This window comes from Ictidomys tridecemlineatus, chromosome 3, assembly GCF_052094955.1.
Source record: "Ictidomys tridecemlineatus isolate mIctTri1 chromosome 3, mIctTri1.hap1, whole genome shotgun sequence".
In the NCBI taxonomy this organism is placed as follows: Eukaryota; Metazoa; Chordata; class Mammalia; order Rodentia; family Sciuridae; genus Ictidomys; species Ictidomys tridecemlineatus.
In genome coordinates, this window is record NC_135479.1 from 117,126,330 (window position 1) to 117,138,649 (window position 12,320).

The window sequence follows — 12,320 nt, forward strand, 5'->3', positions numbered from 1 at the left end:
GGGATCACAGGGTCTCCTACTTTTTAAAATTCAGGCGGTGGTTCATTCATTATAAAGTATTGGAGCTCTTGAAGAAATAAAATTCATTACAACAAACACCTTATAGTTGTAAACTGTATACTTCAGAACCTTAAAAGACAAACTAGATCTGGGACCAGAGGTGAGATAAAATATCCCAGACACTACGTAAAAAAAGTCAGCACACCCTTCAAAAAGATATTTATTAAGCAAATATTTGGTTATGGACACTCAAAGGAAGAAAAACTGAAGTTGATTTCATAAGAAGATACACGAGAGCTACATTAAACTCTTCTTTAACGTTCACAAAAACCTTAAAAAGAAAGAAAGGCAAAGCATAACATTTCTGACACGTTATGGCAATACAAGTCAACCAAGAGAGTACTATGTATTAAAATCTATGCAGATCTAGACTACTCTATATATTAGTGAAACAGGAAGTTATACTGTTTGGCTCTATTTACACTAGGAAATGTTTTCTAGACTTCTAAATCTATGTTGCTAAGATTTTTTTGTTTGTTTGTTTGTTTGAGCCAGGGATATGTTTTGGATTTGAGATATTAAAACACTACAAAATCTTTCAAACCGTTCTTTCCTGATACATTCTCTGTGGCTAGAGAGAAAAGAATTCTTGTGGAAAGAACATTTGGAAACATTTGGGCCCAACTTTCTGAGCTTTTACATGAGGCATTTTTGAAGGTGTTGATTATTTTGCCAGTTTTAAGGTTAGTTGACAGACCTTTGAGCAAAGATATATACAGTGTTTCAACATTAAATATTAATTAAAATTCTAGTAAATAGCCAAACAATTAGGAAGCAAGTAAACAGGGCAGCTTTTTTTTTCTTTTTTTTTTTCTTTAGGATGATGATAATTCTACCAATCAAAAGGGTTGAGCTCCAGCATCCTGCTAGAGTAAATGGAAAATTCAATAACAAGCCTCATCCACACTTTCCTCCTCATCTGCTTCAAATTTAAGATTATTGCTAGGGATTAACATGACTAAATTCATTCATGTGAATATAATAGTGATGTGACCAGAAAGCAGTGAGCTGTTGCTTTCTGTTGATTTTTGACTTGCAGTTTATTTTCTGGATAAAAAAAAAAATTTGTTCACAATCACCTATACATCCTGGTTAATACTGTAATTTAAATTTGCAAAAAATCATAGGAGATTCATTAGCTGATGAACCATGTTAGGCATAGTTTTATCTTATAATGACATTATTTACATTAGATACAAGGTAGCTCTATTCTATTCACTTATACATTCTGATGAAAAACATTTTACATATGTAAATATGTATGTCACATTTTAAATATGTACACACCATTTTTTAAAAGACAAGAAGAGTGTCTTCAGGCACCAGTCTTGCAAAATATCTCACAGTTTTTGAAAATATTAAATTCAAGTATGAGGATAAATGAAAAAAAATAACCGAAACTGTTAATGTTGCACTAAAAATTGTATGTTATGATGATATCAGGTTTATAATAAAAGCATTTGCATGAAAAAAAAAACTGGTATTAGAAGTCAAATCCCACCACAACAATCTTCATTACAATAGAAAGTTCACCATAGGGCTGAGGGGGGAACTCAGTGACAGAGTAATTGTATTTAATTCCTAGCAACACACACACACACACACACACACACACACACACACACACACACACGACTCTAAGATGGTTTTCAAGCTGTGACCAAGCAGTAGAAGCATTTTTTAAAATTCCATTACCACAAAACTTCCAAAGTTAAATAACTCGTGGCAATGAATGTTTGCTTTAAAGAAATCATTAGAGAGTTCTTGCTCACATAACAGTCATTCCCTAAAATGAAAACGATCCAACGTTTGATTTTGAGACAGTGCAAGATGTGGTGATAGAAACCTCATTGCTATTTAACCAGGAATGTGGGAACATGGTCAGATTTTAAAAAGAAGCCAATTTCTTTGTTTTCTCTACATTAAAAAGAATGCTCTGAGTTTGATCATCACTAGCAAACACATTAATTGTGTCTACAAATTTTACGGGTTCACATGGGAGCAGTCCATTTTGAATTTATTTTGAGCCAAATATGCAACACGGTGACATAAAGAGCCCCTTGAAACATGGGGAGCCATATAATACAGAATAACTAGAGATGTTTACTTTGTAATTTGAATATACTTATCAGTTACCTACTGTAACAAATTCTCAAATGATTGTGAGCTCACAAGAGATAAATGAAATCCTTGATTTGTTAATTGTAGAGGTTTAGAACATAGCAGGCATATACTAAATGTTTGTGTAACCTTTAGAAACAATTTTCCTCAGGATAATTTCCTCTTTTCCCTGAGTCTTAAATAATATGTGAAATACAATAATAGAAAGCTACAATCAATAAAAGCAATGGTTGGAAAAGACAGATTAAAGATTCTTTTCTCTAAATGTATCGGCTGAGTTCTGAGTTCCCAGATGGACCAGTGAAGGACAGTGGTGATGGTGGGGCGGGGGGGGGGGGCAGTGAGTAGGTGAAGAAACTAATTAGAAGTGGCTTTGTTTTTCTCCAAGGCAATCAACTATGAGATAGAGGATAAGCTTTGAAGTTGTTGTTTATTTCGTCTTTGGGATTTACTGAGCACTGCTTACAATAATAATGCTAAATGTCCTAATAATATCTCATGTACCTAATGCATCAGTGTACTTTTTAAAAATATCAATGAGAGTCTAAGAAATAACTGAAAGATTAATTTGCTGAAGTTCTATATTTAGACCAAATTTATGGTCCAGTTTTATTGTCCAAATAGATTTCAGAAATATTTCTCTAGAGAAATAATTCTAAAAATAGTCAATCAATTATTTCAGCAAGGTAATCTTTTCTTTGGGTGGGTGGAAAACAATCATGGCAGTCATTTCCCTAAATGACTTAATCAGTGCTGTAAGTTAAACCAATAATCTTAGGGAGAAGCTATTTATATGGTAGTATTGCACAGGATTATGAAGAAATCATTTTTGGAATAACACATTTAAAATGCAAAGGGTTGACTATATAGGGAGCAATGTTAATATAAATGAAAATTTTATCTTTATAACTGATATGTATCAGATTTAGTTGAAGGTGTTGACTCATTCATAATTATGATTAAGAGGGAAACTAAAAATTCTAATAAACATATCAGATAAACAGTGGGATGTAAAAAGCTGAATTAATTTGGAGACAGGACATGGCATAGATATTTTGAAATAAATGACTTCATGATTTTAAAAAGTTTTGAATATCAACATGCAGTAACATTTAGGGATTCTGAATCTTTCACATGAGCCTGCCTACTCCATTTCAAAAATTTCTATTCATTATGTTTCCTCTAAGCTTGCCAGTATAAATTATAATTATTTTCTTATTCACAAACCAAAGCCTTATGATTGGCTTAAGTATTTTTGTTAAGCCAAGTAAGATGATTTATGATTACCTGTACTTTTTGTAAAATTTTATTTCCTGAATATTAACACATACAATTACTTTAAAAATGTATCTTATACACTCTTAACATCTCTTTCTCTTCAAAACATGAAGAATGGGACATCGAAGTATTTTTTTAGGATTTGTCACTCTAAAATTCTGCTATGCTAATTCACTGTATAAATATTCAGGGAAGGGGTAAACTTTAAAAAAACCTTTTATGTAAGATTAATGATAATTTTTATTTAAAATAAATACACTAGAGCTGCCCTATTTAGTATAGTCACCTATGGTGAACATATTCAGCTTTTGAATACTTGAAATGTGCCTAGTACAACTGAAAAACTGAATCTTTAATTTTAACTCACCTTTAAAAAAAACTTGTTTTTTTTTTAGCTATGGGAAAATTTTGAAGAGTATTTACATAATTTAAGCTGTTGGATCTACTTTTTCATCTATTACATTTGATGAAATCTAAATGCATCCACTGTTACTGATGAAAACTTCATAGCCCGATCAAGGTGAGTGGTAAGTGTGAAAACGTGCTGGACTTCAAAGACTTACTGTGACAAATAGAATGTAAATTTCTCATGAATCATTGTATAATGATTACTTGGGTGACCTGTATTACTTTTCTGTTGGACAGCACTGCTCTAGAGCTTTAGGAAAATTGCTAGTTTTTTAAAGTCATGTTTTAAAATTTTAATGTCATTCTATTTAGCCAAATAATTATGACCTTCGTGAGAAAGCGAATCCGATTTAATGTGGAGTGCCCTAATGGCCCACTCGGCACCTCTTCCTTTCTCTGAATTGCAAAGCACCAGCTGCAGAAAGCAAATCATAGAGGGAGGGGAGAGATGCAGGAATAGTGTGTGAGAACACTGATGAGTGTACAATCAAACCAAACTGCTCATACCCTACAAATTCTCTTTTCTTTCCCCTAACGGTTTCCAGATCCAAGTGTCCCTAATTCCCAAATCGACCTCCAGCTTTCCTCCCAAGTTCCGCTGTGCGATGGCTTCCAGTGTAGAATAATAAGCGATGACTGCTCAGCAATGTGTCTGTCATGTATTAATACTAGATTTTGTCCAGGCCCGGGAACTTTCATCCTTCAGAGTGGAGAGCTTTCTCTGGGAGAAGGAACTAAATCCCAGAAGTTTCAACACCGCTACCCGGTACTTCTTGGACATGATGTTGTACAGAATGGGATTGATGGCCGCGCTGAGGTAGAAGAGGACGAAGGACACGAGGTTGCAGTACTGGCTGATCTGAGCAATATCCAGGGAGCCCGGCTCAAAGGATTTGGAAAATAAATACCTCCCCACGTGGAAGGGCAGCCAGCAGAGGATGAAAGCAAACACCACTACAGCTGAAAGGAAATGGGAGAGAGATGGTCACTTCCAGAAATGTTACTGCAAATGACATTCTATTTTTAAAACTTCGTTGGTTTTGAGTATGTATAAGGTGGACACTGAGAAACACTCTGTACTGCTCTTGACATGGAGGAACGCTGTGCTCTTTTTTCCCCCTCTTCCATTTTAACAAAGACTGACTGACTGAACCAACAGTAGATACCTACTGAACTTCCCAGTCACTTCTAGTTGAGCTCTTTGATTTGGTGATTGAGTTGACATATTGACTCAGCTGAAGCCAATTTTTCACAGTAATCCATCATTTTAAATGTGTTAGCTAGGACACAAACATATATCAGGTAAGGTACTCAACCGTATCTGTGAATCAGAGTTTCCTGGGTGCTTCAAAAATATAGATTCCTTGGATATAATATGGACTTGCAGTATTAAAATCTGTAGGAAGGAGAGCAGGGTACTTACCTCCTTTCCTCTCTCCTTCCCTCTCTTCTCCTCTCCACCCCTCTCCCTAGATGAGGATTTACAATCTTGCCAATGCTGGTCTTGGCCTTGAATCCCTGAGTTCAAGTGATTTTCCCACCTCAGCCTCCTAAGTGGCTGGGACTGAGGGGGGAATGGGCCATTGCATTGTCCAGCTTCCTTATTTTATTTATTTTTTTAAGTTTTACAGAGGATTGACTCACTCTTTCTTTCTTTCTTTCTTTCTTTCTTTCTTTCTTTCTTTCTTTCTTTCTTTCTTTCTCTCTTTCTCTCTTTCTCTCTTTCTTTCTTTTTTTTTTTTTGCAGTACTGGGGATTGAAAACCCAGGAGTGCTTTACCACTGAGCTACATCTTCAGCCCTTTTTTACAGGGTCTTGCTAAATTGCCCAGGCTCACCTCAAACTTGGAATCCTTCTGTCTTTGGAAACAAGATTAAAAACCACTGAGATGTCTATGTCACCTACAATAGACCTAAGTAAGGTAGAAAAGGCCTTTAAACTAATCAACATTATCATCCATCCAAAACTTCATTTTGCTCATTTAAGATTTTTTTCCAAGACTTCTAAACTTTTAGAGTAAGTTTTTAAAATTCAGAAAGCAAAGGAAAATGTTTTAATCCTTGCATTACTTTAGTGATCCCCTTCAATTGTCAAATAAGAAGAAAATTAATATTGATGTTGAGACACCAAGGAGGCAACTAATGGCTTAAAAAAAACTGCAGGAAATTACTAAACTTATTCTCAAAACTAAGTTACATAGTAACAACTGAACTACAACTGAACTACCATAGCAGAAATGAGAATGTCACAGGTGAGAGCTTGGAGTCCCCTGGAGGACATAAGCAGGTTTACAATCCATGATTCACATAGGGAGAATCACTGGTCTAGAAATAAAATCTGACATTCCCTAAATAAACTCTCATAACTTTAATATGCAGGAACTTGGATTTATAAAATTGCAAATATGAAACCATCCTGGAATAACTTCTTTGAAGCATTAAATATGCCAATGGGTATGAAATGTTAATTAAAACGCCAACTAACATAATATCAGATGCTGATTTTGAGATAGCAAGCAGAATTAATATTTTGCTTGGATATGGACACGTTTCCATTTGCTACTTCACTTGTATCAAACACACATCTTTAAAGAGGTTGAATTCATGCAATAAACATTCAGCACACTAGTTGTGACACTGCCTCCAGATGTTCCTGGAGGGCCATTTAAGGGTAGTAAGTCCTGTTAGCTTCCATGGTCTCCTTTCTGCTGTTGGAGCTCTGCTTACTCTAGTTTATTCTACCTTACCCTAGTTTATGCCACCTAGAAAGACAGATAATCATGATAACAAACATAAGGAGACCTAAGCACTGATTGTCACTGACTTCCTTACAAAGCCATATAAATAGCAGCAGGATTAACAGAGTTGATGTGATTTTCCCATGAAAATGCAGGGCAGAAAACAAATCACAAAATTGAAAAAAAAAGAATGAATCATCTCTAACAGAATCATCCAAAGGGATCATGGTTTTGGTTAAATTTGCTACTAAATGAATACTTTCTAGCTTTAATGCTTGCTTTCCTTGATGTAACTTTGATATTCACAAATTCTATTTGTTTTTTTATTTTTTATTTGTTTTAATAGTTACACATGACAATACAATGACCTTGACATATCATACATTTGAATCAGATGGAATATAATTTCTGATTTTTCTGAGTGTACAGGTTGCAGAATCATATTGGTCATGCAGTCACCTATATACACATAGTAATAATAATGTCTAGTAGAATGACACACATTCTATTTGAAGCAGGAAGCTTAACCTCACCTTTTGTGAAATATCTCAGTTTTGAAACGTTTCTGGGCTGAGATAAAATAGATTTTAGGGAATGACAAAGGTGGGTCATTTTTCCCATGAAGAAGAGAAAGAAGATACAAGAAGAAAGGACAAAGAGAGAGAGACTAAAAGAGATGTCAAGACTACAATTACCTAGAGGGTCAGGGGCAGGAGGAGAAGGGGGAAAAGGTTGGAAGGAGGGGAATGGGGAGGGGAGAGTTAGGAAAGGGTGGGACACACAGAGAAACAGACCCAGAGGAATGGGAGAAATAAATAGAAACTGGAAACCAGAGAGAAGTGGGAAGGCACGCAGGGAGAGGAGAGAGCCGGGGAGAGGAAGCCCGAGGGTGCGCTGATACTCACCCAGCATTTTCACAGTTTGCTTGTGGTTCTTATCTCTGAGCGAGGCGCCCACCGCTGCATCTCCGCGTCTCCTCCGCCACAGCTTCCTTCCGATGAGACTGTAGAGGACAGTTAGGCAAAAGACAGGCAGAAAGAAGAAGACGCTGGACACCCACACCATGACTGTGAGCAGTCCAGAGCGCACCGCGAACTCAGTGGCGCGGCACTCGTTGGTATCCCGAGGGTCGGTGCCATTCTCGTGCTCCACCCCGACTAATACAAAGATGGGTCCGGCGCTGCAGAAGGCCACGGCCCAGATGACCAAGATGACCAGCTTTACCCGGCCCTTGGTGATCACCACCTTGGCGCGCAGAGGGAAGCAGATAGCGAAGTAGCGCTCGACGCTCAGCGCTGTGATGGTGAGCACCGTGGCATAGGTGCAGCTCTCGCTGACGAACTGGAAGAGTTTGCAGAGCAGGTCGCCAAAGTTCCAGGGCCGGTATTGCCAAAGGCGGACGAGGTCGAGGGGCATGCAGAGGAAGATGAGCAGGTCGGAGAAGGCCATGCTGGACAGGTAGAGGTTGGTAGTAGTGCGCAGTTCCCGAAAGCGCGATACCACCAGCATGGTGAGCAGGTTGCCCGCGATGCCCACCACGAAGAGCGCCACACAGGTAGCTGTGACGCCCGCCAGCAGCGGCGCGGGGAAGAGCGGCAGTAGCTCGTCGACCAGGGAGTCGTTAGTGGGGAGAGCATCCCAGTCCAGGTCCGCCAGCGTGAGGTTGGGCTCCGGTTCCCGGCTTGGCGTCGCGTTCCACATGCTGCAGGCTCAGCTTCAATGGCACCGGGACGCAACTGTGCTGGGAGCCTGGATCAAGTTGGCCCCTTAGGCGCGGGAGAGTGAGAAGAAGCAGCAGCCGTGGGCGCGTAGGGAAGATGCTTGGAGAGGAAAGACCGGGGCGGAAAAAGCAGAAGTCCAGTGGAAAGGTGAGATAGGGAAAGGAGAGGAGAGAGGGAGAGTGTGACCCGCTGCTCTCTCTAGCACCTCCCCTTTCCTCCACCCTCTTCCCCAAAGTCCCTTTCTCCCAACCTAGCCTCCTACCAAAGATCGTACACATACCTATCACCGGGGCAGCCTCGTTTGGCATTCACCGTCTCGCTCTAGCTGCTTCTGGCACTTCCCGAAGCGTCCAAGCACGGGAGTTCCGCAGAGTCGGGGCTGTGCAAAGCTGGAGCTTGAGTGGCTCTCTCCTGAGCCTCGGGCGCTAGCGCGGCACGCAAGGACAGGTCATTCCAGGAGTGGGGGTGGGGGTGGGGACGTGGCGATGGAGGAGGGGATCATGTCTTTCAGTAGCTGGGACCTGAGTTCTTGCTCAACCAGAGTAGAGTTGGTTGAGAACCTGGTGGGGAGAAAAAGCAAGCGTGTCCACCTCATTTGAGAAAGGGGTAGGAAGCAAAAAGAAGGACCTCGTGGTTGTATTAGAACTGGAGGAGATAGGAGCGCACCTGGGAAGAGCTTCACCATCTTGTTCACGAGGTGGAAAAAGTTGAGAGATGTGACTGACTCCTTGTTCAGGATTTGGAAGACCTGATTGGATCACCCATTAGGTTTGGACTTCTGAAGAGGGTAGGATCCAGATGAATGAATAATCCTGTCCTGGATCCCAGTCTTTGTACACGCCTCCAACTTGGCGTTGGTAGGGGGCATGCAGTATAAGAGATTAGCTTTGCCTGATGTAAACTAAGGAGAGAAAGATGTAACTAATAGACAGTAAGAGGAAGAGAAGAGACTGTAAGACTAGTACAGGTCGAGCGTGCACAGATATCAGCCATTTAGTAGCTGTGTTCCCTTGGGACAGGTCTTTAACCTTCTGAGCTTAGGTTTTGTTTGTTTAATTGCGAAAATATTGTAAAAACCACTGGGAGGGGATTTCAAGGACACATTAGGCACTCAATAAATAAATACGAATTACGTTTCTGTTATTGTGGTTGCTATTGAGAAGCAGAAGCTGTACTCAGTGGGAATGAGTCGGAAGTCTCCCCGACTCCAGAGGTGACTTCCCTATACACACCCTGTGCATCTTTGCATAGATCTGGGAATGGACACCTGAAGGTGTGAGACTGCAGGGGGTCCCAGAACTGGAGCCAGACAGGCCTGTTCCTGCCTTCAGCCCGGGGAAAGTGTTCAGCACCGCGGTCAGCGGTCAGTGCCTTTCTCCGCAGCACCCCCAGGGAGATAGTGCCCGGCCGCCCGCACTTTCTTTAAAGCCTCTCTCCGGCTCCAAGGAATGGGGGAAGAGTCTCCTCTCCCAGGCACACTTGAGTATTAAGCCACTGCCTTAACCAAACCCATCAGTGTTCATCGGGCCCTGATTTTAATAAAAATCCATTACATGCATATGAGAGTTTTCAGGTACTGGAGTGTGCTCACACATGCCTTTGACAGATGGTTTGCAAGATCTTTATTATTTCAAGTCGTTGACGCTTGAAAACTTACACTGGATTGTGCACATGTGCATGAAAGATCCCACACTATGAGGAACTGCAAGAGAGAAATTTGATTCATACCATCTACTGGTGAATAGACTACATGTAGTAGCTTGTTTGCACTGCTGTGTTACACACTTTGGACAAAATTGACTTTTAAAAAACGTCTAACTAGTATTTAAAAAAATGTTACAACCAAGTCAAACCTTCAGTTACTTACAGGATTTTTTTTTAGTTAATAATTTGCCTCACTACTCCCAGCTCTACATTATCAGGTTTATGTGTGGGGACACAGAGAGAACTTGACAAATCAAAATATTATAAAGTTATTGTTAAAGAATGAGAATCAGGAAAAGACTGTAGGACATACTTCTAGTCAGTGCTAAAGCTATGGCTGATAAGTGGGAAGAGAAAGATGAAAAATATTCAAAAAACTACTGTAATAAAATATTGTTCATGATGCAGATGAACTCAACCATTTTCTAAAATGTGGATGAATCTGTATTGTATGATCAAGAAGAAGCAAAGGCACTATTGAAACTGATGTTTATTTATAACACAAAATTTTATTGTAAAATATATAAAACTGTCTTTAATTATGTGCTAAGCATAGAGAATCACAAAATCAATAAATTCCAGATAATGCTGCATCTATACACTTATAATCCAGGGAGAGAATGTAGTTATACAAGTAGCTTTAGTTCAGTTTTGTAGGTACTTTTGAAGAAACACATTATTTTGGCCCCTGCAGCAATATGGTGCTTTCTGTAGACAGAGATAGGATATATGTTTTTTTTTCTTTAAAGAAAAAGATTATGGTGGTGATGTCATAGATGATAATACAATAGATAAATCAAAAACAGTCTAAGCAAAACATCAAAATTAACATCACCACAGATATACCCAAGGAAGAGCAGTGTCATTTATATAGCCTTCCAGCTAGAAATGCAAAACATCAAACTCAAAATGAAGAATAGTTTATTTAAATAAATCCCCAAATAGTCAGTATTATATAAGATGGGGTAAAATGGAGAAAATGTTCTAAAGAAGAAATACAAATAGCCAACAAACATATGAAAAAGTTTTCAATATCTTTAGCAATTAGGCAAATGCAAATCAAATCGTTTCACCCTAATTAGAACAGCAGTCATCAAAAATTTCAATAATAGCAAATGCTAGAAAGGATGAGGGGAAAGAACACATTTACACTGTTGTTGGTATAGTAAATTAGTACAAGCACTATGGAAATCAATATGAAGCCTCCTCACAAGTCTAGCATGGAACCACCATATGACCCATCTATACCACTCTTCAGTATTTATCCTGAGGAATTGAGGTCAGCGTGCTACAGTGATATATGCATACCCATGTTTATAGTCGCACAGTAAACAATAGCCAAACGTTGGAACCAGCCTAGGCATCTGTCAATGGACCAATGAATAAAGAAAGGGTGGTATGTATATACAAGGGAGTTTTATATAGCCATAAACAAGAATAAAATTATGTCATTTATGGGAAAATGGATGGAAACTGAGAACAGTAAGTGAAGCAAAATAAGCCAAACTCAAAAAGTTAAGGATCTTGTGTTTTCTCTCATATATGGAAGTTAGAAATGAAAAAGGAAAAAAAGTTGGGGGAATCTCATTAGAAAAGAAGAAAAACCAGGAGAATAGAGGAAGGGGATTAGGGGAGGAGAAGAGAAAAGGGGAGATACCAGGGAATAAAAATTACCAAATTATATTGTTATATGTGTGCACGTATAAACAAGTAACAATGAATTCCACTATTATGTGTAATCATAATATACTAATCAAAAAGGAAAATAAATACCAATAACACTCTTCACAGAATTAGAAAAAATGATCCTAGAATTCATGTGGAATCACAAGAGACCCAGAATAACCAAAGCAATCCTGAGCAAAAAACAAAACCAAGTTGGAGGTATCACAATGCCCTACTTCAAGATATACTCGACCAAATCAACATGGTACTAGCATGAATACCTACCTACAAATAGACCAATGGAACATAGTAATAAACCCGGATTTTAAACTAATGTTTGACAAAGGTGTCAAGAACATACATCTATTGAAGAAAGGACAGTCTCTTCAATAAATGGTGCTGGGAAAAAGAGATAGTTATATAGAAGAATAAACTAGGTCCCAACTTTCCTCATACACAAAAATCAACTCAAATTAGGTCAAAGACCTAAATGTCAGAACTGAAACTATTAAATGACTACAAGAAAACACAGAGGAAATACTTCACGACATCATCCATATAGGCAAAGCTTCTTTGAATAGAATATCAAATGCACAGGCAACAAGATAAGGACAGACACGTGGAAT

At 38.8% G+C, this 12,320-nt stretch overlaps 1 protein-coding gene across 1 annotated transcript; it reads right to left on the reverse strand.

The window, feature by feature from the left end:
* Nucleotides 1–204: 204 nt before the first annotated feature.
* Ghsr (growth hormone secretagogue receptor) lies at nt 205–9,114 on the reverse strand. Its single transcript, XM_040270093.2, has 3 exons — nt 8,606–9,114; nt 7,510–8,424; nt 205–4,827 (listed from the first exon to the last, which is right to left on the reverse strand). Exons 2-3 carry the CDS (start codon nt 8,303–8,305, stop codon nt 4,523–4,525), a joined length of 1,101 nt encoding a protein of 366 aa, XP_040126027.1. The 5' UTR covers nt 8,306–8,424; nt 8,606–9,114; the 3' UTR covers nt 205–4,522.
* Nucleotides 9,115–12,320: the final 3,206 nt, after the last annotated feature.

Excerpts from the sequence above, each read along its gene's own strand:
- Ghsr (XM_040270093.2), bottom strand. The coding sequence starts at position 8,305 with ATGTGGAACGCGACGCCAAGCCGGGAACCGGAGCCCAACCTCACGCTG. Across the intron at positions 4,828-7,509 it reads GCAAACTGTGAAAATGCTGG|CTGTAGTGGTGTTTGCTTTC; the intron begins GTGAGTATCAGC and ends ATTTCCTTTCAG.